The 24,135-nt window shown below is 43.3% G+C and overlaps 1 protein-coding gene across 1 annotated transcript in view; it reads right to left on the bottom strand.

Moving 5' to 3' along the window:
- LOC121440633 (phospholipid-transporting ATPase IC) overlaps window positions 1-24,135 on the bottom strand; it is a 115,148-nt gene that overhangs the window by 25,861 nt on the left and 65,152 nt on the right. The window contains exons 4-16 of the mRNA XM_041641415.1: window positions 22,553-22,666; window positions 20,447-20,545; window positions 20,271-20,332; window positions 16,816-16,888; window positions 16,631-16,701; window positions 15,247-15,329; window positions 14,972-15,130; window positions 14,641-14,729; window positions 10,954-11,144; window positions 7,847-8,055; window positions 7,684-7,727; window positions 6,502-6,658; window positions 1,366-1,554 (exon numbers count right to left, since the gene is read on the bottom strand). Of these exons, the coding sequence (XP_041497349.1) occupies window positions 1,366-1,554; window positions 6,502-6,658; window positions 7,684-7,727; window positions 7,847-8,055; window positions 10,954-11,144; window positions 14,641-14,729; window positions 14,972-15,130; window positions 15,247-15,329; window positions 16,631-16,701; window positions 16,816-16,888; window positions 20,271-20,332; window positions 20,447-20,545; window positions 22,553-22,666 (1,540 nt within the window). The remainder of the gene's footprint in view (window positions 1-1,365; window positions 1,555-6,501; window positions 6,659-7,683; window positions 7,728-7,846; window positions 8,056-10,953; window positions 11,145-14,640; window positions 14,730-14,971; window positions 15,131-15,246; window positions 15,330-16,630; window positions 16,702-16,815; window positions 16,889-20,270; window positions 20,333-20,446; window positions 20,546-22,552; window positions 22,667-24,135) is intronic.

Genomic DNA, 24,135 nt, shown 5'->3' with positions numbered 1-24,135 from the left:
CTGCCTCTAACAAGGCTCCTGTGACCACTTTCTTACAGCGTTCAATCTATCATCACAGACTACACTCCACTGCTAACTACACTTTAAGTTCTGTGAGGTCGGTACCAGAGACGATTGCCAGTTCATATCAGTTGGGCACCCAAGAAGCCCTGAGTAAAATATCACTCCACTTGCTAATACTCGAGTATCACAGTGGGAAAGTATATGAACTCAGTGAAGCAATATTTAGCATCACCATCCGTGAGATAAAACATCAGATGCCTTTGCAGGGTGACCCTCTGAGAAGGGCACAACATCGCTATATAATTTTCTTTCTTCTTTTTTTTTTTTGCCAACAATGTGTGACCAGGATATAAGCATTAAGTAGATAAACCCAAGACAGGGACATTCTACAATAAAACTGACCTTTGTTTTTTGAAAATTCCAGATCCAATTTTTTTTGAAAATGAAAGATCCAAAAGAGGATGAAGAATTATTTTTTTTTTTAATTCAGAATCATGCTTTTCTAATTCAGTGTTTGATTTCTGAGACCAAAACACATACAGATGGAAAGAGGAAGATGAAGAAAAAGAGGAGGGGATCGGAACGCGAGAGGGTTTCTGGTAAGACCCAGAAATGTCTGCAGGTCAGCGCTGTAGGGGGCAGGTGATAACACTATATCAGTGCAAGCTTCTGATTCTGATCACTCACACACATCTAAGATTCTTGTCAGTGGGGAATATCTCTAATGAATACATGAGGAAGGAATATTGGACCTGTAGGTTACTTTCAAGCAGTTCAGAAGATAGTAACCTATATCTAAATGAAACTGTAGACGATGTTAAAAACTAGCAGCTATTAGAGATAAACAAAAGCATCACCAGCCATCCTTGTAATCTTCCTGTAGGTTGGAAATTATTTCAAATGACTCAGAAAAAGAAATTCAATTCTGGAACAAGACCCTCATCTTCACCTGGTGGCCTGTCAAGAGCCTAGACTGGAGGCGAGGTTGGGACTCAAAGACACAGCCTTTCCTGCTGAGGCCTCCCTTTCCTGGCTGTGGGCAGAGAAGTGTTGGAAGGGGACCTGACATAAAGAGAAACAGGTCTGGGGCAGCACTGTTAGGTGTACTTCTCCTGCCACTGCAGACTCAGCAACTCAAGGCCTTATGGGTAGAGAATGTCAAAAGCCTTTGCAGGATTCAAGAAGGTCACAGGGAATAGTGGCAGAGTGAAGAACAGAGAAAAGCCAGTTTCCATCAACCTGGACACCTTTCAGAAGTCAGCTGTCCATCCATGTCCTCATTTATCCAAGCATCACTGAATAAACTGGAGAAGAGGCACACGGAGTTGAAGGAGTCAGAGAGAGCCTGGGGTAGAGACCCACCGATGATAGACATCCGCTTCCGGTCACTGTTGAAGTCCAGAATGGCAAGCACATTGTAGGTCCTTTCTGTGCCCAGCTCGCTGACCGTGATAGTGTTCTGCGTCCTGGCGAGGAAGGCAAAGCCGAAGTTCCTGGCAGCGTTCACCAGGGCACCTTCATCAGGAGAGGCTGCCTGGTAGTTGAGCTGCCCTGGGGAGGGAAGCAAGAGAGAAATGCCAGAAGAGTTGTGGACGAAGGTCAGAAGCCATGCCTGAGCGCTGTACTGAGAAAACCCTGCACGGTTCTGCACATCGTATAGAGAACAAGGCAGAGGTTCTGAAAGCTTACACAGCAATCACAATGCTGTAAACACTACATTTCCTTCAAAATTAAAAGTGGTAATAGCGATCGCAAATAAAACTGTCTTCAAACGGGCGTGTGTGGAGAGAAGTCTCGGAATTGTGCCGTCTAGAAGAGAACACTGCTAACATTTCACTGTCTCCTCAGGCCTCTGCAGCATGACTGAAATCCTAACACACCCGATTTCTTTGTTAGTGTCAGATTTTGAGTCTGTTGGCATATCTTTAAAGAGTCTTTATAAATATTATTCTACTGAGTATAAAACTGCTATTCTCTTCTCTCATGGGCATTTGGTTTATTTCTAAACTTTCTGGCCCATAAAAATAAAATTGCTATAATCATTGAGTGTGCACATGAATAATGTGTGTGTGTACATATACACATGTGTATGCTTTATAAACCTGGGGGTTCATTATAAGGACTCATTTACTGCGCTGTCCAATGTATATATCAGTCTGTCGTATGTTATACTTAAAAGCATTTCCCCAGTCAGATGAAGATTTACAGAAAAGGGCATTTAGTTTTCCAATCAGAAACCAGGGCACAGATGTGCTGGCAACGCCTCTTCCTTCAGTCTACCTAAAAGAGCAGACAGCCATAGATGGAACCCCTTTTTTCCATGTTAGTTCCAATCCCATCAGCATCTTAGTTCTGTTTTGTTTCTTTCACTCTTGGGATGTGTGTATGTGTGTGTATGTGTGTGTGTGTGTGATCCCTGTGTTCCTCAAGCTGGTCTTTAGTTCATGCCTTCTTCCCTCTTCAGCCTCCAGACAACTGGAACTACAGACACCACTGTCCCCACATATGCTAATACTGATCACCTCCCAATTAGTTGGTAAAGAAGGCATTATAGGCTATTTTTCTATTTATTCATCCAGAAAGCCACACTAGAAATCCTGAGAGTGCTTTCTACAGCCAAGCCCTCTACAAAGACACAAATGCCAACTGACTGTTGACCCAGTGCTGGGCAAGCAGCAGTGAGAACACGGTACCTTCCTTCAATATTTTAACTTGGCCGGAACATAAATATCTTCCATAATATTGACAGAGAAAGGAAACACAATAGTGAAAGGGCAAATTGTCCATGGTTTGGACAATCCTAACTGCAGCCCGAACCTTGATGTTTGGATTACCAAAGGAAGTGTTCCAGCAGCGAAATCACAGACTTGGCAACAAACAGAAGGGAAGAACATTGGAGGCCTGATCTAACACTGGGTTTTACATCCGCAGGAGAAGTGTGGAGGAACAAACACGCCTCAGAAGAAAACTTACTTTAATTACCCTCCTAGGATCAACCCAAACCTTTTCTTAACAGACTCATCTATGGATCAGGATAGTAGCACAATAAAAACAAAAGAGTGGGGCTGGACAGTTGGGTCCAGTTGCTCTTCTTGTGCTTACAGAGGACCTGAGTTCAGATTCCAGCACCCACATCAGGTAACTCACAACTATCTTAACATCAGCTCTGGAGGATTCAATGCCCTCCTCTGTGGGCACTATATTTACATTATCTATCTATCTATCTATCTATCTATCTATCTATCTATCTATCCATCCACCCACCCATCCATCAATTCACGTCTCTCTCTCTCCCTCCCTCCCCTACTTCTCTTAATTAAAAATTAAACACACACACTCACAAATGCCATCGTCACCTCTCACTGCTTCCTTTTCTAACTGCTTCTGACAACAATACCACAGACCTGCCAGTCTCCAGCCTCAGAAATGCCTTCTGTTCTTTGACCTCTCAAATTCATAAACAGAATGCCTCGTCCATTCACGACTTTCTCATTCTTTGTGAGCATCTCGCAATGATACAACCCCCCAGAGTTCCTATCATATCACATCCGGGGATGCTAAGGTCTCCTATGAAAACTCTATGAGCACTAGATTAAAGAGCACCAGGCGAGACAGGCTCCACGGCATTTTTAGACTCTGCCCTCATGCAGCCTCTGTGGGAAGAGTCTTCATGGCCTCAAGGTTCCCATCCCAGTGGCATCATTCATTCTCTTTCAGTCATTTGTTCAGCACTAACCTAGGCGTTACTTTGAAGGGTTGTTTTAGATTTCACAGTAGGTCCTGATCAGCCGACTTTAAGAAAGAGATTATTACCAGGGCTGTAGCTCTGTGGTAGAGTACTTGCCTAATATATGCTAGGCTTGATCCTTTGTGCAGACAAAGAAGGAAAAAAAAACATCCCCGCCCCAGTCAAAACCAAACAAACAGACCGAATAACCAGGTGCTTTGCAGCTAACTAGGTGACTCTTAGGAAGGACATCTAGTTAGTTTGGGAAGAAAGAGTCGGAGCCTGGAGTTTCACTTAGGGAGGGTTCCCCAACATGACTCAGTCTCACAAGAACTGAGGGCAAAGAGCAACCCTAGCTGTAGGCTCACAGAGAAATGGGGACCTCAGCCCTACAACGGCAAGGAACTGAACCTTGGCCCAACCACTGAGCTTGGAAGAAGACACTGAGCACCACGTGAGAACATGGCCACACTGGGATCCTAGTGAGACGCTGAGCAGAGAGGCCAGCCAAGTGACACAAAATGTCTGACCTCACCAACGATGCGATCAGAGACAGATGTTTCAAGGTACCTAGCTGTAGTAACTGATCACAGTGGAGCAGGAAACTCCTGGAAGTATCACCACCCAAAATGTCTTCTGAGGAAGTCAAATGTCCAGGGCCATGTCTATAAAAAGAATTCTTCCTCTTCCTACAACAATAAGTTTTAAAAAGTCAATCCCCATTTTTCTGTGGTGCTAGGAAGCAAACCCAAGGCCTTACACATGCCAAGCAAGTGTTCTCCTCTGGGTTATATTCCTACTCTCCATTATCCTCCTAAAAGAGAGACATTAGTAGGTAGCCAAGGAAACAGCCATATGGTGAAGGAGGACACCGAACTGACCCCTGCTGGATGGTCTCAGGAAAGCCCCTAGAGTTTTTGTCATCTGAATCTGTTTATCACAAAATCCCTTCCAAAGACATCTCTCAGCACATGATTTTCTGCTGGATCAAAGCCCCATTTCTTCTATAAGACCCTGCACATGAAGATACAACTTGTCTTGGTTCTCAGGGGCTTTTATTTGTCATTTGCTGGGCAAAGACTATTACTTGGTATGCTCAGCACTGTAACTCAGCTGGCAGTGGGGCAAACAGCTACAGGATTGCGCCAGAGGGAACTTTGAACAACCATGCCTCCCACAGCACTGTTGAGGAAAACGGTGGCCTGATAGGGACTAAACCAGGCCTGCCTCATCTCTGGCACACACTCCAAGGCCTTGCCTCTCAGTCCAGCGAGGACAATAAAACAGACTGTACAATTAATATACATTTGTCTAAGGGCACAGTTAACTTCCAAAGTGTCTCCATACATTCAAAGAAGAATCCTACCAATAAATCAAGACCTAAGAGAACAAGGGTGCTTAAAAAGATGCTACTTTAGTCTTGTTACAAGTCAGATTTACTTGGGTAATTAGACTCTGAACCCCATTCTGTTATCCCTCACTCTGCCACAAACAGCTTCTCCCCGAGACCCATCTTGTCTGAACTGTGCTATTTTGCTTGACTGAACTATCCATTGTATTCTAAGAGAATATCCATTGAAATATCTTTGAAACCTGCTGAATGATATTTTTATACATATACCTCCTCAGGAGGGTTTGATATCACTACATACAAAACATCCATGTTGTGACTCGATCAAGAGGTGTTTTCCAGCTCTGTAGGAACTGCAGTAATACAGAGAACCAGGTGAGGTGGGTGAGTGACGTGTGGGCAGAACTCTGCATTGGAGCCACACCCAGAGCATTCCTTTCATCCTCTCCACAATGCATTTGTCTAGCGAGAGGATTCGAGACATTATGTCCACACATGATAAAAATAACTATTTTTCGTTGACACTGGACAGATTTCCTCTGACCAAGAAGGTGCAGACTGAACATAAGAATTCCGCAGAAGAACCTACACTCCTCGCTGCTCACTCACAAATTCTCATTAATTTTATACCATCAAATGAGAAAAGCACCATAAGGAGGCCTAGGCTTTAGCTGATCTAATTCCAATTCCAAATATTTTAATCTAGAGAACAAAAGCAGACATCTGAAAGAAATTTAAAGAAAATAATGCTTAAGTTTAATGCCCATTCATGATACAAATAAGGCCTGATTATACATTCCCAATGAACAATTGTAGAAAAAAAAGATTTAGGCTATTTTACTTAATAGCCAACCATCCAATAAATTATATATATATATGTGTGTGTGTGTGTGTGTGTTATGTGTGTATGTGTGTTGTGTATGATACAGCACACATATGGAGGTCAGAGAAAAACTTGTGAGAGTTACTTCTCTCCTACCATGTGGGTCTTGCGGATCAAACCCAGGTCACCAGGCTTGGCAGCAAGTGCCTTTATCTGATGAGCCATCTCACCAGGTCACCAACCATATCTTTTAACCTAATTTCATTTACAAGGGATAACCCATTCTGAGCTATAATTACATAAGACATCAACTTTGAGAGAAGTACATTTTTTGGGAGATGCAAGAAACATTTGTCTAGCACACAAGCCCTTTTCAAGCCCAGTCCTACCCCAAAATGAAATGAAATAAAGTAATTAAAAAATCAATAATAAGGTGTTTCATGCTTTGTTATGTCATACACAGCCAGTGTCAGGGTTCGCAAATGGCCATTGCTTGAGTGTGTGCGACAGACTTGGCATTTGTTACACTTGAGTCATGAGTCACCTGCCAACTCCAAAACTGGCCTCCAGTGTCTGAGACACCAAAGGAACACTCACCATCAATTCTGTCCACCATGACTGTATGGCAAATGGAAAGCAAGAAGAAGAACTGTCGGATTTCCGGCTCTTTCCCTGACTGGATTTGCTCAATCAGGTAATGGTCATAAAATGCAAGCTTTCCATCAGCAAATGTATTCCAGCTAAAATCCACTAACTGAAAGAAATGGAGAGAGAAAGAAAATGCAATTAATGAGAAAAATATATATATATTAGGGCCAGCAAGATGGTTCATGGAGTAAAAGTGCTTGCTACCAGGCCTGACAATTTGGGTTTGATCCTGATACCTGGGATCCACAGAGTAGAGGAGAGAACCAATTCCTCCAAGCGCACTGTGGCAGCACACATGTCCACTTGCATGTACACACACACACACACACACACACACAAAATGATTTAAAAATCTGTACCCATAACTGATACTACCTTTTCTTTGTAGCTAAGTTCTTAATTATGTCAAAATCACCTTTGGATTTTAGCACATTCCTTCTTATTTTTATTTTCTATGTCTGAGTGTTTTGCCTATATGTCTGTGGACCATGGGCATGCCTGGTGCCCACAGAGGCCAGAAGAGGGTATGAGGGCATCCTTTGGAACTGGAGTTGCCCACAGTTGTGAGTTGTGTGTGCTAGAACTGAACCTCGGCCCTCTAAAAGGAATAGTAATTCCTCTGAACTGTGAAACCATCCACTTTCTTGTCCTAATTAGTGGAAGTTTTTCTTAAAACAAAAAGGCACACTATAGTGAGCTGAATTGTGTCTCTCACAGGTATGTCGGCACCCCGACCTATGGTGCCTGTCAGTTTCTTTAATTTGGAAATGAGGTCTGGAGCCGTGATCAGGTTATGACGGGGTCATGTGGATTAGGATGGAAAAACAGATGTCCTTGTAAGAGACAAATACAGATAGAACCAAACACATGAGGAAAATAAACCCCATGTGACAAGAGAAACAGAGATTGTAGCCTGGAGCCTACAAGTCAGGATCACTGGAATCTACCAGAGGCTACGGAGAAGCCATGGATCTTCTCCCTAGAACTCTTGGAGGAACCAACGTAAGAATTCCAGTCTCCAGAAGTGGGGGGAGATCAGCTCTGCTACTTTATGCCCCAGTCCGAGGCCACTCAGTCTGGTACCCATCGAAGCAAATCCACAGCAAGCAGAGCTTTGCCTAGACCACTCACCTCTATTTTGCTATGGCTGTGTTGAGAAGCGTCCCGATGGTCTCCTAAGAAATAAACAGGACAAAACAAATTGAGTCTGGGTGAGCATAGCTTCTAAGCTTCAAGTGCACTCATGACAAAAGGGGGTGCCCTGACCCCCCAACTTCACAAGCCTCACACTCACCGTAGATTTGCCCGTTAATGCAGCACTTCTTGAAGGTCATGATATTTTGCGTGAGTGTCCCCGTCTTGTCGGAGAAGATGTAATGAATCTGTCCTAGCTGTTCATTCAGCGTGGTGGTCCTCGCCTTCGCAGGCGTGTCCTTCTCGGCATAGTACATCTGCAGGTCCCAGTTGATGAAGTGGCTTTGTCCCAAACGAATAACTTCCACACTGGGAGGACAGAAGGCGGCTTCAGTGGGGAGTGGAGAGGGCACTGGCCAAGAAAGGATTCTGCTCTCCTGGGCACATGGGAGTGAGCTGCTTTTCTACTGCTTTGGTTTGAAAACTAATGTCCACTCGTATAACGGTTAATCGTTCTTTAAAAACAGGTTTATAAAGCAAGAGCTCTCAAGGACGCAGGTGTCGAGTCTTCCTGGAGCTGAAGTTATAAGAGACTGTGAGTCACCCAACCCAGGTGCTAGGAATCAAACTGAGCGCATTATGTTCTCTTGACTGCTGCGCCATCTCTCCAGCACCAGGGTTAGTCCTGATGGTTCATTTGACCTAATTTTAACATTCCCTAGGGGCACACCTCTTATTGTGTGTCCTTGAGTGTGTTCCCAAGACCTGTTTACCTGAGGTGGGAAGGTCCCCTATGATGGGCTGGGGTCTCCAGACTGAACAAAAAGGAGAAAGTGACAGGATATCAGTGTCCCTTTCTGTTTCCTGAGTGCATACAATGTGACCAGCTGCCTCGTACTCCTCCTACCATGCTTTCTCCAGCATCACAGACTGTACCCTCAAGCCAAGAACCCAAATAAACCCTTCCTTCTTTAAGTTTCTTTGAATCAGATATTCTGTTAAACCAATGAGAAGAGTACCTGTTATTACCCCGCCCCTCCTCCCATATAGTGAAACCTAATCTTCAGTGGAGCAGTTCTGAAGTAGGTGCTTTTTTATGATGGTTAGGGCTCACGAATGGCACTAGCATCTGTGGTAAGGAAGCCTGTGGGAGCTCCTTTGCCCCCTTTTTGTCATGAGATAATGCAAGAAGGGATCACTTATGGCACAAGTATGGGCTCTCACTGCTTAGCAAGAACTCTGCCCTTGATCATTGACTCCCAAGCCTTCTGAACTATGAAAATTAAAGTTCTTAAAAGCCACACTGTGCTCCCTGACCAAATCTATCATTCTCCAGCCTCAGGGTCAGTAATGCTCCCTCATGGTATCTCATTAGAGTGATTTTCTCCTCACGCCTGAGCGCGTCAGCCACAGCTAAGGAACTCTGTGCTTAGAACACACAGGCCAGTGGGAACAGTAACAGCGATAGTGCGGCCAGAACCACAAATACAATCACCCCACTCTTTCTCTCATTCTCCCTCACACCTAGGAACAACTGGGACAGATAAATTCACCTGTACAAAGAGAATTAGGATCCACTAGATGGCATACCCTCATGTCTCAAACGAGTCAGGTCTTTTGGCAATTAGCGCCTTAGTTGCTTACCACACTGGGAAAAAATACATTCACTTTCTAAATTCTCAGACTTTACAGAATGTCCAAAAGGAGATATCCTAAGAGGATCATGTAGATTTTAAAACTCAGTTTTAAAATTAAAATTTAAAATTTAAATTCAGATTTAAAAACAGTAAGGAGGCTGTTTGCACACCCACAACTGCCATGTGGGCAATGCATGGCTGCAGAAGTCCTAGAGACGGGAATAAGTCCTTTACAAATGGTAGCCCTGCTTGGTGTTGAACACTGCAGACAAAGCAGATGAAGTCCCTGCCCATAAGCAGACAAACAAACAGTCCAGCAAATGTAAACTCTTGAGGGTTGCACATTCTATATAAAAAAATCAAAGCAGAGAGTAGCAGATAGAGACCAATAGGAAGGGGAAGAAACCAGTTAGATCAGGTGAGGGAGAGGCCAGGAGGATAAGGTAACACAATTATGCACCGGTTGGATTTGGGATCTTTGAAGCCAAGACTGAGCCTTGTAATACAGAGTAACCAGTCAGTCATTACCCTAGTGAACAACAGCCCAGAGGCACCGGGGATCTCATATACTCATGTCATTAGAAACTTTAATTAACTTAAATTTTATGACATGTGTGTTTGTTTTTATTTTGATTTTATTACTTGTAGCTACTGATATTCTCTGAGTGGGAGGTAAATCCCTAGAGCTGCCTTCTGTTCAGCGAACACTTTAATGAAAACCAAGATGCCAAACCAAGATGGCAGGGCTAAGGAGACGGATGACTCAGTGGGTAAAGCGCTCCTTGCATGAGCAAGAAGATGAGTTCGGATCCCCAGCACCCACATAAAAGCTGGACATGCTGGTGTATGTCTGTCACCAAGTGCTTCAGGAAGGGAAGTAGTCGTAAGGTGGAGGCTGGCAGAGTCTTGGTGCTCAATGCCCAACAAGTCTTGCCAAAATGGTGAGCTCCAGGTTTGGCGAGGGACTGACTGGTTACTCTATGTATTATAAGGCACAGACTCTCTTTCAAAGGGCCCAGATCCAACTGGTCAATAATTGTGAACTTTGATATGAGAGGAAGAAGGAAGAGGAGGAGGAGGGATGGTTATAAAGCAGGGAGCTATGACCCTGACCTTTTGTTGGGATGCGGATTGGCACTGCACCGAGAAACAGCGTTTAGAGAGGCTGAAGGAAGACAGAAACATCCTTCCTACCACGAGGTAGCAGCAAGAAGCAGGGGGGCCTGACAGGTGAGCAAAGCTGGAAGAACTGTAATAAAGAAGGTTCTGGTAAGAGAACAGAGGCTTTAAAAAGGAAGAATTTTCCCCGGCGCTCTAAATCTCCACTTTCTCAAGGACTCTTTTTGAACCCTGTGCTTTGGAACCCACTGAGGAGGAGTCGCCAAGCAAATGACTGTCACCTTTGCCCGTGGAATGTCACTAGCCTTATCTACACAGAGGACAAGATAGAAAGTGCTTAGCACAGGAGAGATACACAAAGTTCACAGCCTTCTCCTACCTCGCTCTCAGTTCCAAAAGAAGCTTATTTTCTTCTTCCTTTTGACCTTTGAAACGATTCTTGCTAAACATGAAGGTGGGGAAAAAGCACTACATTGCTCTGAAAGTAAGAGGAAGGGGAGGCCAGGCTTACCTGACGTAGAGAGAGATGGGCACCATGGTGTTCAGCACAATGATGTAGCCCCAGAAATTCAGGAAGCCCCGGTAGGAGGGCGTGGCATTTTCTCCATCATAGAGGTACCAGGAATAATTGCCAACTTGTGCTTCCCAATAAGCGTGGCCAATGGCGAGGCCGGCAGAAACCAAGATGAGCACAATAAAGATCTAGAAGATATGTGTTGCAAAACAGGACTTCCAACTCCACACCTTTCAAAGATTCTTATAGTGTTATCTAGCACTTTACATACTTAGAACCTTTTAATGGTCTGTAAAAACTGTACACTTAGAAGAAAGCAGGACTATAAGGATACTTTGAAAGTCTATAAAGTTACGACTGATTTCTTTACATTTGTAAGGCTATGTTTTCTTCCCCAAATCATCTTTCAAAAGAGGAGCTAATGTCTTATGTTCAATCCTTAAATTCCTTCATATGACAGGGTAGCCTCACAACTATTATTACTTCAAAACAGAGATACATTGCTTGGGAAGATACTTCATCCTTGCATGAAGAAACTTAAACTAACACTGACTTGAGAGGCTCATAGATAATAGTGAATGGAAGTTGTTTTAATTTTTTTTTTTTTTGAGAAAGGGTCTCATGTAGTCCATGCATGCCTTGACATTCCCATATACTCAAGGGTGACTATAGGCTTTCTGATCTACCTGCCTCCACTGCTGGGTGCTGGGAATAAAGACATGTGTCACTACCGTGTTTATGAGATGGTGGGGATCCAACCCAGGGCTTTATTAATGCTAGACAAATTGTCTACCAGTTGAGCTATATTGCTATCTGTTTGTTTTTTTTTTTCCCAAGACAGGTCTTGCTGTGTAACCCAGGCAGGCTCTGACCTCTCAATCTTGCCTCAGCTGTCAAATGCTGTGAATATAGGGATGGCCACCATATCCAGCTATTTTGTTTTTTTTGTTTGTTTGTTTGCTTGCTTGCTTTTAAGAAAGGTGGGTAAGTCAGGCGGTGGTAGCACATGTCTTTAATCCCAGCACTCGAGAGGCAGAGGCAGGTGGATCTCTGTGAGTTTGAGGTCAACCTGGTCTACAAGAGCTAGTTCCAGGACAGGCTTCAAAGCTACAAAAAAAAAAAAAAAAAAAAAAAAAAAAAAAAAAAAAAAACCGTCTCAAAAAATAAAACAAAAAAAGAAAGGTGGAGAAATATCTCCCATATTTGGGTATTCATATATGTTCAATGCTATAGGAGTTATAAATGCAAATATTTTTATAAAATTTATAAAAAATGCAAAATGATAAAATATCTCTAATAGGCTCATGTATTTGATCATTTGGTCCCCAGTTGATGGTGCTTTTTAAGAAGGTTGTGAAATCTTTAAGGGGTGGAGCCCTGATGAAAGAAGCTTGGTTCAACTTCCTGTTCCCTGTCTCGGGCCCACCTTATGCTTCTTTGGCTAGGTGATGCCTTCCCATGTGACAGACTTTATATACTGGGAACCATGAGCCAATAAAGCCCCTTTTCCCTTTAAGCTGCTTTGGGTCATGGTATTTATCGTAGCAGCAGAAAGATAACTAATACAGTAGACAAGATTATCAACAACAATAGATGTTACGTTAGGGAGTTGAGAAGCCTATGTTTTGGGAACAAAAAAATTCAAGCCAGCCTGGGCTACATAGTAAAACCCTGTCTCAATTTCTTTTTTCAATTTTCCTAGCTATATTTATATTTTCACAGTAGTAATAAAATTTCCAGGGAAAACGTAGTGTTCTGAACACAGGCTCTCAAAGTATCTTCTTGAGATGAGTGGGCCCAGTGCTTGCATTGGAATGGTTACAATGACACTAGATATAAATATTCCAGGTCATAAAATTGGGGGTGAGGGTGGGTTGGTCTTCAGACAGCTTTATTATTTCTTGCGGCTGTAAGTATGTACACACCTGAACAAACTGTCATTGCATTCTGAAGAGTTTATTCATTCAGGTTGAACTTTAAATATTGGAAAAGCAATTCTCAGTGTGTGCAGAAGAGTTCACACCGCAGGCCTAAGCCCACTCTCCTCCGAAGGTGGCTTTCAAGATAGGCTGGCGTACGGAGACTTAGGTTTGGGAAGGGCTTCCCAGCTTCTTATTTCTGATTCTTCTAAAACAGTGGTTATCAGCCTTCCCTATGCTGTGACCCTTTATTACAATTCCTCATGTTGTGGTGACCATCCAACCATCAAATTATTTTCTTTGCTACTTCATAACTATAACTTTGTGACTGTTATGAGTCATAAAGCAAATATCTGATATGTGAAAGGGTCATCTGATACCCATACCCTCCACCCCCACCAAGGGGTCTTAACCCATAGGTGTTCTATATAGAAACAGATCACCATGCTTGTTTGGGCCAACCCCACCATTGAGGCTGACCACCAGCATTTTTACAGAAGCCTAGAATTTGGAGGATGGTGGGCATGTGGAACCTATACGCCTAACCCCCAGTTAAAAGAGTCACTGGAGACAACAGGGTGCACACACAGTCAAAAACTGTTGCTGAGGGAACTGAGTGCCTATCTGGTGTGGCTGTGTGTGGGATTTTAAACCAACTCCCTTGAGATTTCATCTGGTGAGCCTTCCGCGTGTCCTGTTTTGTAACCGTGGGCTGTAGTAAGACACAGGTGTAAGCACCTGTCTATGCCAAACCCTGTGGCTCCTCCCAATCTTTAGCCTGAGTGCAGCTTTGAACACCCTCAACAAACATTATTTTTAGCCTTGCCGTAGGTGGGGAGGCACACACGAAGTGCATACACACATGACAGTACACACACACAGACACACAGACACACAGACACACAGACACACACACACACACACGTCACACACACACACTTGCATTTATGATGACTCCCCTATAGGAAATGGGAAACCAATGGCTGTAAAATCTACCTTACAGTTCCTAGAATTTTAATGCTCCTGGCAAGAGGGGAGATATTTAGAAGGAAATATTTGTGCCCCACCCCCTTTGTCTACCAGTCTTTTGAGACAAGGGTCCCAAGTAATTGGAATTTCCCCAGGAATCTAATGCTGGGCAAAGGAAAAGGCTGTAACTTGGTGCCAGCCAGAGGATTGGTACTGGAGCTCAGACAATGATGGGTCAGTGATGGTTGGGACCCCGACCTAGCCAAGGCTGCTTCCTTTTGTACACTTCTTTCCTTCCAGTTGAGATGAAAACTGCTGCCAGGACCCTGACGACAGGCTTAGGATTCTTGTCCTCATGTGCCCATGCTGGGGAAACCTCCTTTCTCAGTTTCTGACTAGTTCTTGCCTGTTTCATTGACCTAATGAGGTTGGGTGGCCAAGACCAACTTGTTGGGGATGCCAGGGTCCCAACTCTGATCCTAGCAGCTCTGGTAAGAAGAGCCCCATGGTGGTGTCTTTGGTTCCTAACTAGTCAATAGACAATTGTGAAAACACCTGGGGACAGCCTCTAAATTTTCTTTCCCCAGTGGGGCTGTCCTGGCTGAAGTGTGAAATTTCTCAGGAAAGCCTTGGGTCTCCCTTTCCATCCATCCTACTAGACTTGGTGCACCCAGGCCTCTTTGTACTCCATCTAAAGCTGCAAGATCACCTTGCATTAGAAAAACATACATCAAAATTACTGAAAAAGACAGCCATCTGGTCTAGTCTCTCATCTACCAGAATGAAAAATAAATACCGTGTACACCATGTAGTTCATCAAGTAGTCAATTTTCGTTCTTTTAAATCTGGTTTTCCCACTATTCTTCATTATCTTAGTGTCAGCGCCTAAAAATGGAAAATTTATTGTGATTAATAGTTGGAAAATTCAACTAATAAGCATGTCAATAAAATTATCCTTTCTGTGACTTTGGATAGACACTCTGAAGCCATGGTCTAGCTATCCAGTCCCAGTTAACTGGAATATCAGTCCTCCCACCTCGGCCTCCTGAGTGCTGGCATGTGGAACCTGGACCACTAGGCTAAGCTTTCTTGAAATCTTAATAACTCGGAGAACATTCAGGAAGTACCTGCAAAAATGACCAAGCCATGGCAGACATCGGTGTTCCTAATCACACAGCCACGTAACAGGATTTTGTCAGCATCCAAAGGGAAGCTCCGTTTCCTCCAAAACAGGGTGCCCGTGAACTTGTCTAGCCGGTTGTTTGGTTCTTCACATTCAATGAAACCTTTTCAAAAGGTAAGAGCCATATAAGGAGCCAAATATGAAAGACCCAGGCTTAACCAATGGACACCAAGTAAAACAACTTGAATTTAAAACGAAGTAAGGTCGTTCTGTACAAACCATCAAATGTCGCCAAGTTATCCTCTGTTTGGAGATACTGGTCTGTGATTTCAAGGGCCATTTTGAACTTCAAATTGGTTTCCCTACAGGGAAGGGGAGGCAGGTAGAGTTATAGGAGCACAATTTGGAGTTCAAAAGAACAAAAAAAAAAAAAATTCCACAAAGTACCCTGGGGCCTACCTGGGAGAGAGGGAAACTTAACTGTTGGCTTGTTCTATTTTCAATCTCTAATTGAAAGTCTAGGTGGGACAATCTGATTCTAGAGCAAGATTACAAACCTAAAACGCGTCGCTTCCTTTTGCTGTGTGTCAGTGAAGACAGAGTAACCACAGCCTTCTTTTCAAGTGACCTCTTACCCCCATGACGTCTAGAGCAGGGGGCCCCACTATAATGGTACCCACAACAGACCCAGACACCCTGCTTAGCACCTTCGGCCAATGTCCTTCCTAGAGCAGGCAGTGGAGAGGTTTCTACAAGACAACTCTATCTAGGAAAGGAGGTGGCAGGAATACACGGGCTGCTCCAACCACCACACAAAGCAAAGCAAGTGTTAGCGCTCGGTGGGGCAGGCAGGCACATCCTCTCAGGAGAGCAGAGCTGCCAGTCACACAAGAGTCTCCACTCATTCGGAAGCTGGCTGCTGATCCCAGCTCCACCACTCAGTTATGACAAGGCATGATGGGACTTCCTGTCTCTGGAAAACTTTAGAATAAGAACTGTGTCACTGCAAACACAGGAAAATCAACTAGCTAGCTGATGTACAGAGCAAGGGAAGCTGGATTTCCACTCCTGCGTCTAGACCACCAGAGAGCAGTGGATCCACATTTGGCATATGAGGAAAAGGGGCCACAGAGAACAGAGCCTTGGCTGGCCCTTACTCTGTGACCTTAGCCAGACTACTTCTCCTCTCTGAGCCTCAGCTTCCTCGTGTGGTAACAATTACATAGCTGTTGAAAAGACTGAATGAGCTAATACTTAGAAGTATCTACATGCAATTGAGTACTCAATAAATCTCCTTAAAATTGCTCGAAAAACAGCACTTTATTCTAAAAGAGATAAGTGAGTTCAAAATTGCCTGTCAACAAAGGACCTAATTGCATTTCTGAGGATATAACAGCAACCATAGTCATCTGTGAGTCTGATCACTGCTCAGCAGTTTATAAGGGGATAAGTATGTGATCTTGACGGAAGGTGGGGGAACAGTCCCATCTTAGAGTAGAAGCTCCATTTTACAGATAAAAGGAGTCCGTCCACTATGGACACCGTCAGACTGACAACAGGTGGCTGAGGCAGAGGTCACATCTCAGGTTTCCTACGCAAGAATATGCAATGCGTGCTCCTGTCCAGGCCCCCTCTGAAGCAGGTCCCCCGGAGACGCACTCACCCATCGAGCTCAGCCGTTTCCACATAGCAGAGGCTGTTGGGCTCTGAGCTGGACAGCAGCAGAATGTCAGCCTGTCCAAAACAAAAGACACCTGTCACACGGGGTCCCCAGGGTGGAAGGCACAACCCTGTGGGTGGGGTGGGTACTCATGAGGAGAATGAGAGAATGGGAAGCTGCTCACTTACAGGAATGAAATCGTTCTTCTTCAGGCGAATGACGTCTCCAACTTGGATGTCTTTCCACTTGATGATTTTGAACCTAAGAATCAAAAATAACAACAGCTCGGGCTTTTAAGTGTGAGGCCAAGAAATCATTCTTCCTGGGGGTCAAAGATTCTGGAAAATGTGCAAATTACAGGGAAGTGTTTGCTACAAGCTCTGCCTTTCAGTGATGTCACAAGAGTTACCTTACCCTGCTTGGGAGGCACTGGCAAAGGGACTTTACTGTGTTCTTTCCACCCTACCCCACGTAAAGAACCCACTAGAGGGCACTTCAAACTAGTGAGGACAGCGGGCACCTCTGTCTTTGTGCTCATGGCTTGCTATGGCTCCCTGGTTTGTTTGTTTGTTTTTTCTCCTTTGTCACTCGTCACTTGTGTAGTGCCCGTACAAGGACAAGCATACATGACTCACGATAGGCCACCAAGAGTCCTCAATGGCCTTAAAGCTGGGCTCCTCTCACTCTTTAAATCTACAGAATCACTCCCTTTCTAATGAACCATGTTCACAAAGTTTCAAACTATAATACCCTGGCCCAAAAATTTTCACACATACAAAAGGTGTATTCTCTCATAGCTTGGAAAACCCCAGGGTTACTCTTCTATCCGAGGTCATGTGACCATGGGGTTTAAGAAACATTTGGCAACAATAACAGATGTATGAACACACAACTCAAATGCTTAAGAAGCCTGAGGTGGTTCTGGGAGGGTCCATCCACATTGCATCATGGGACTTCACTGCAGACATGATTCTGTCAATAAACACTGGTCGGAAGCCGTGGCGGTATTTCCATTGTACGCACAGTGTTTTCTGTTCTTAAAGAGACATAACTTTTTATGTGTGTGAGAGACAGGGTTTCTCTGTATAGCTTGGTTTTTCTGGAACTCAATCTGTAGATATGGCTAGCCTTGAACTCAGAGAAATCTGCCTGCCTCTGCCTCCTGAGTGTTGGGATTGATAGTATATGTCACCACACCTGACTGAGACATAACTCTTTAATTGTGGGAAACAATGATTTCAATATTTCCTGTCATATTCCTCAGAAAGTATAAGGGTGAACTTTCATCTTTAATATATGGTAAAATTATACTGACACCAAAGAATAATTCCAAAATAATTTTTATAATTTATTATCAAACAATGATTAATTTATATTCGTATTTTATATACCCATATACTTGAGGTTTCACAAATATTTCTCAGGCAAAAAAAGGAGCCATGAGTAGCAAAAGGGTCAGTGCACTATGTATTGGTCATGAGGATCCTACAGTAACCAGTAAGCCATGGTCTGAACACAGACATTAAATTACTATGCTGTCCTCCTATGGGCTCACATGACAGAAAACTTGAAATTTAAAATATGTTTTAAGTATTTGCTAATACCAAGTTTCTCCAGTTTGTAAGAACTTAAATTCTCATTGCCAGAACTTTTAAAAATAATCTTAGCTTATCATCCGTAAATGAAATTGCAAAGGCTGGAGATGTAGCATGGTGACAGAGCGTAGGTTTAGGATGTATAAGGTCCTGAGTTCAAGCACCAGCAGCAAAAACAATAATAAAACTAAAACACAAACAACAACAAAACAAAACAGAAAGTAGAGAGAAATGTATACTTAATTTATATTTCAATATTTCTTACATTATCATTTAGAAATAAATGTATGTGTTAATCCCAAATTACAAAGGGACATATTGGCAATTTTATGTCCCAACTCTGGGAACACCAGAGGCTATTCTGCTGGGCTCCCTGAGGGTCAGGTCCTTGCAGGTTCCACTGTAGGAGCCACCAGGGCACGGCGCTGCTGGGGATGGGTCCTCCACTCCAACTCTGAGGCAGTGCGTGTGTATTTCTCAGGATGGTATCCAGGGCCTTGGGCATGGTAGGCTGGTGCTCTGCTCTGGGCTCCCTCTCTAGCCTCAGGGCTGCTCATGATGAGCGTCATTGATACACACTGAACAGTGAGGTGGGGTGGCAAAGAATCTTACCCCCTTCACACTATTCACTCTAGGTGATTCCAGAGGTAACTTCCAACCCAGAATCTAAAAAATCCTGTGTCAACATTTACAACTTGGTGGCACCTACTTTGAACCAAGTACAGCGGATGTGTGACTGTAAATTGGGTGATATTCTGAATTGTGGACATATCAAACCGTTTTTTGAGTTAGCCCTTTATTCCTATTTTTAGTACTTGACTTTGGACTTGTTCTTTGAGGATCTTGTTCGTCAAACAACTCATTACTGAGCCCTCAGTTGGCTGACTTGGCCAGAGTTGACTGCATTCTGTGTTTCTAGAACAAGAGTTTATTGAGTACTTTTTGCATATTAGAAGCCAGGGCATAGTCTGGGCCAGGAGATGAGACATCTACACACATAATTCTAACACAATTCACATCATAAGAGACGAACACTAAATGTTCTGAAAGTGGTGAGGAGGGAGAAATCGCTTTAGGTGGCAAATGAGGAAAGGCATGGGGACATCTCTGAAAGGGACACATTTGGGACTGGTGGGGACAGAAGCAGCAGGCTTGCAGCAACTACATGGAATCCACTTTGGGTCCAGCTGCACAGCTGCTGTGGAATAATCCTTCTGTCCACTGGGAAGACGTGGTCATTCTCATTGTTACTAAAGAGCTGACTGGCCGATGGCTAGGCACGATTTTTGGGGCAGAGAGAATGTTGGAAAGAAGAGGGGCGGAGTCAGGGAAGTCACCAGTCAGATGCGAGGAAAATGCAGCAAGGAATGCACAGAGATGAGGTAAACAAGCCTCAGGGCAGTACATAAATTAATAGAAATGGATCAATTTAAATTATAAGATATAACTACAAACAAGTCTATGCTATTGGCCGAACATTTATAGCTAATAACAAATCTCTGTGTGGTTATTTGGGGAATGGTTGCCAGGACAGTGTTGATAGGCAGTCTAGGCAGGAAACTCCACAGACACACAACCATGAAGGTGAGGTAACATCTCTCCTTATCAGAAATGACTCACTATTGAAATATGAATGTACTTGGGCCGAGAAGATGGCTCAATCAGTAAAGCACCTTGTATTGCAGTCTTGAGGACCTGAGTCTGATTCCCAGAGTCCGTGTGGAAAAGCCAGGAATGGCAGTCTATGCTTGTAACCCTGGTGGTAGGGAGGGGGAGATAGGCAGATGCTGGGCTTGTTTGCTGGTCAGTCTAACTGAACCAGTGAGAACCAGAACCTCGAGAGACATGATTTCAAAGACAAAGGCGGTAGTGTCTGTGGGAAGACACCCAACATTGACACACACACACACACACACACACTCATGTCCACAAAGACATACACACAATGCTAATGTGCCCTAGACTTCTAGGCTCTGCTACTTGCTTTTCAATATGCTTTTAGACATGTTAACACATGAAATCTTTGTAGCTAAGTTAAAAGTAGGTACCTGCCATCCTTAATGACCTCGCATGTCCTATTGTTGATTTCCTTGTCCATTTTATGGCGAGCCTTTGGAAGGAAGATAAGGAGGTGTTATTTGAATCATCTCAAAATCTAGAGCATCAATGACAAATATCAGCAAGGTCAGAATGATAAGAAGAAGGCGGCTTGAGAAATCCTTACCACATCATCTACTAGGTCTTTGATTGCTGTGATGCCCAGCACCAGAAGTAGGGGTACAAGTGTGGTATACCATGCCAGGGTGGAGATTTGAGGGATGGCCTAAAAGAAAAGGAAAAACTTAAGACTCATGAAAACATGACTCACAAATAGCGGATACTTGATTTTAGGTTTGCTAACCCTAATGTCTGTCATTGGACAAGTCTATGTCCTGGAGCACATTGAGGAAAGGACATTTAAGAGCCATTCTGCTGGCTCTCTCTGACTTCTGGCACCGTGGCTTTAACTAGACATCAAACAGAGTTTGCATCATAACTAAGCTATTTTGTAAAAATTCAAAGTAGGGCTGGGCGGTGGTGGTGGCACACACCTTTCATTTCAGCACTAGGAGGCAGAGGCAGAGGCAGGAAGATCTCTGTGAGTTTTTGAGGACAGATTGGTCTACCAAGCGAGTTCCAGAACAGTCAGGATTGTTATACAGAGAAACCCTGTCTGGAAAAAAAAAATCAAAGTAGGTGGGGTCGGAAGGAAGCAGCCCTTAGCTCCGAGCAGCACTGTGTCCAGCCAGAGGCTACTGTGAGTCTTGCAATGCAACAGAAGATGGCTGCTTCTGAAGGCAACTGAGTAGGCAAAGTCCCCATCATGGTCGTTGCCAATGGCTCAGGCAACAAAGGAAGCTCCTACGTTGGATCAAGACACTATCTCAGGTGGATGGATATATCTTTAATAATGTTGATCTTTGGACCACATCCGGTTCTTTGAAGTTAATCTCCCAGTCAGCACTGTTTTGCTCTACACATCTAGGCTTTCAGTCTTTGGGCAAGTTATTTTACCACACTAAGCCTCTGCTCTTCTCTGCAAGATGGAGCATGTGCTGGTGTTTACCTCATAGAGAGCAAGTAAGCAGGCAAACAGCCTGTCTGTTGCTTTCACCCTAACGTGGATTGCTACACCTTAACAGAAAACAAATGGGCTGCAGCTATATTGCGAACTGTCTGCCCTCTTCCTTCTATAAGTAGATGAAAGGAAAAGGAGCCCACTGGCCACAGAGAGACCTAGCATGACTTGAAATGTACACCACTACACTCACCCGGTGACACACCTTTTCCAATTAAGTTATCAAATCTTTTTGTTCCTCAACATCCATTAAGTAGTCACTTCTTCCTAGTGTCTTTTCTCTCTTCTATGCTTTCTGCTCCACATACCCTACATCCTTCTCAGACATACATCTACTATATTTAAAACATCATTGGTAAATCCCAGTTGTGATTTCCAATCCAACCCTTGTGATAAAGAATCTGATAAAGCCAACTGACTATGTTATCTTTATAACCCACATATCAGGTACTAAAGGTCGATTCTGAGCACTAGCTAAAATGTGTAGAGCCCCTTGATTATAGCAACCGTTTCTATACAGATAAAAGTCTAACACTCCAGATAAGGATTTCTTGGCTTCAAAAAAGAAGTGTTTTGTTTCTAATGAAAAACCAATTCACAAAATTAATTTAGAAGTTTACTTAGAAGCTTTATGAACAAATTTTCAATAAAAAGTCAATAGTATCCTCATGGAAAAACTGACGGCTAAGTAAAAAAAAAGGCAAATATAAAATGAACAACAAAAATGTTATTCATTTTAAGGTACAAATAATTTTTATAAATATTTTAGTTTTATTTACTTTAGGGATATAATTTTATCATTCACATCAGTTTTCTGAAAACAGAATTAAACCATGTCTGTTGGTTTAGGCCTGTTATCCTAGATACTTAGGATGCCTAAGCAGGAAGACTACAAGTTCAAGGCCTGCCAGAGCATGTGGGTGAGATTCTGCCTCATATTTAAAAAGTTAAAAAGAAGGCTGAAGATGTACCCCATGGGTAGAATATGTATGAGTTCAAAGTTCAATCCCCCCATTTGAAACAAAAATGCAAAATAGAATCAGAATAATATTTGTCTCATTTATTCTCTTTAAACACTCTCTGAGCTGGTTCCACAGATCCCTTATGTAAAAATCCCTGATATAAATAGAAAACACATTTGAGACTGTGTACTCGCTATATGCCTACAATGCACATCACTGACAACAGATTCAAGACATCAAAGGGCATTACCTGCAAGATAAGAAGGATCAGGAAATAGAAATTGGCTGCTCGCTTAAATTGTTCAAATAAATTCAAGGGTAGAAAGGAAAATCCGTTGTACTTGTATGTTTTAATGGCATTATTCTGTTGGGGGGAAAAATAAAGAATTATTCTAAATGGTACCAGACAACAAGTACACCCACATGCACAGATGACTGTTTCCCACAGCCCAAAACCCAGAGCCATAATTCTCCAGTCAGAAGAACGCTGAGATTTTATTTAAGTATTTCATTCTAGCCAGGCTTGGGCTGACTTTGAGTCTAGATTACAAGACACAGACACCAGACTGTCACCTTAGGGATCCTGCTGTCACATTTCTTGAACCACAGGACCTCCTAGAACTTGGGGCAAAGTTGGATGCCAACACAAACAGAGCAAGAAAGTACCTTTCATTAAGAGAAGATGAAGGCCACTGTGTCCGAAAGAGCAAAACCATTCTTGCAGGTCGATTGTGCCCTCCAAAAGGTACACTAACCCCTAATTCTAATGCCTGTTAACAAGATATTGCGTGTCTATAGGGTCCAAATGAAATAAAGATGACTTCACAGTGGATCAGGGAGAGGTCTAAGCTAATGACTCGTACCCTTATAGGAAGGCGGGGGAAGCTGGGAGACACACAGGGAGAAGACAGAAGCAGAGATTGGAGCGATACATTTATAAGTCAAAGAATGGTAAGAATCGTGGGTAAGCACCAGATGTTGGGGCAGGCATGGATCCGGTCCCGAGAGTTTCCATAAGAAACCTATCTTGCCAACCTCTTGACTCTGGACTTCCAACTCCCCAAACTATTAGAAAATAATGTTCTGCTTCCTAAGTCACACAGTTGTGGTACTCTAATGGTCCACAGGAGAAAAGACAGACTAAGGTCTAAGAATAAGCACTTACGCCCTTCTGTTTGGCTATTAAACTATTGAAACAATGGTCCCCAAGAAATCTGAATTGTCCCAACACTCTCATGCTGGGAGAAGGAAAAGGCTGAAACCTGGTGCCAGCCAGAGGAGGAATTTCTCTCCTGGAAAGAGATTTCACACAGTTGGGCAACCTGTAAGATCACCTCGGAGATCCCATTAGACCATCCCAATGATGGATTAGGGATGGGTGGACAATATGTTGACTGGGATAGCTTAGTTATGCATATCTCTTGTGCTATAGTTATCTTTAACTTCACAGAAAGATCTGGAAGATGGACTTGCAAAATCACCAGATTGCTTTAGTTGGTACTCTTCTCAATGTGGCCACACTAAATAAATTCATTTCTCTGCTTTTAACTAACACTTGTCTGTATTCTTTCCTATGGCGTTATTGATTTTTATTTATATGTTTTGACTGCATGTATGTATGTGTACCACATACATGCCTTGCTCTTGCAGAGGCCGGAAGAGGGAGACATATTCCTAAGAACTAGAGTTATAGATTGTTGTGAGTTGCCATGTGGGTGCTGGAAACTGAACCTGGGTCCTCTGCAAGAGCAGCAAGGGCTCTTAATCACAGAACCATCTCTCCAGCTCTACTCAGCCATAAGCTTTATCATATTTTAAAGAAAATAAGCATTT

Source organism: Microtus oregoni, unplaced genomic scaffold (assembly GCF_018167655.1).
Source record: "Microtus oregoni isolate MIOR12 unplaced genomic scaffold, Mior012 000069F_ref0000032, whole genome shotgun sequence".
NCBI lineage: Eukaryota > Metazoa > Chordata > Mammalia > Rodentia > Cricetidae > Microtus > Microtus oregoni.
The sequence above is the reverse complement of the archived record's forward strand: the minus strand, read 5'-3'. Positions and strand labels throughout refer to the sequence as shown.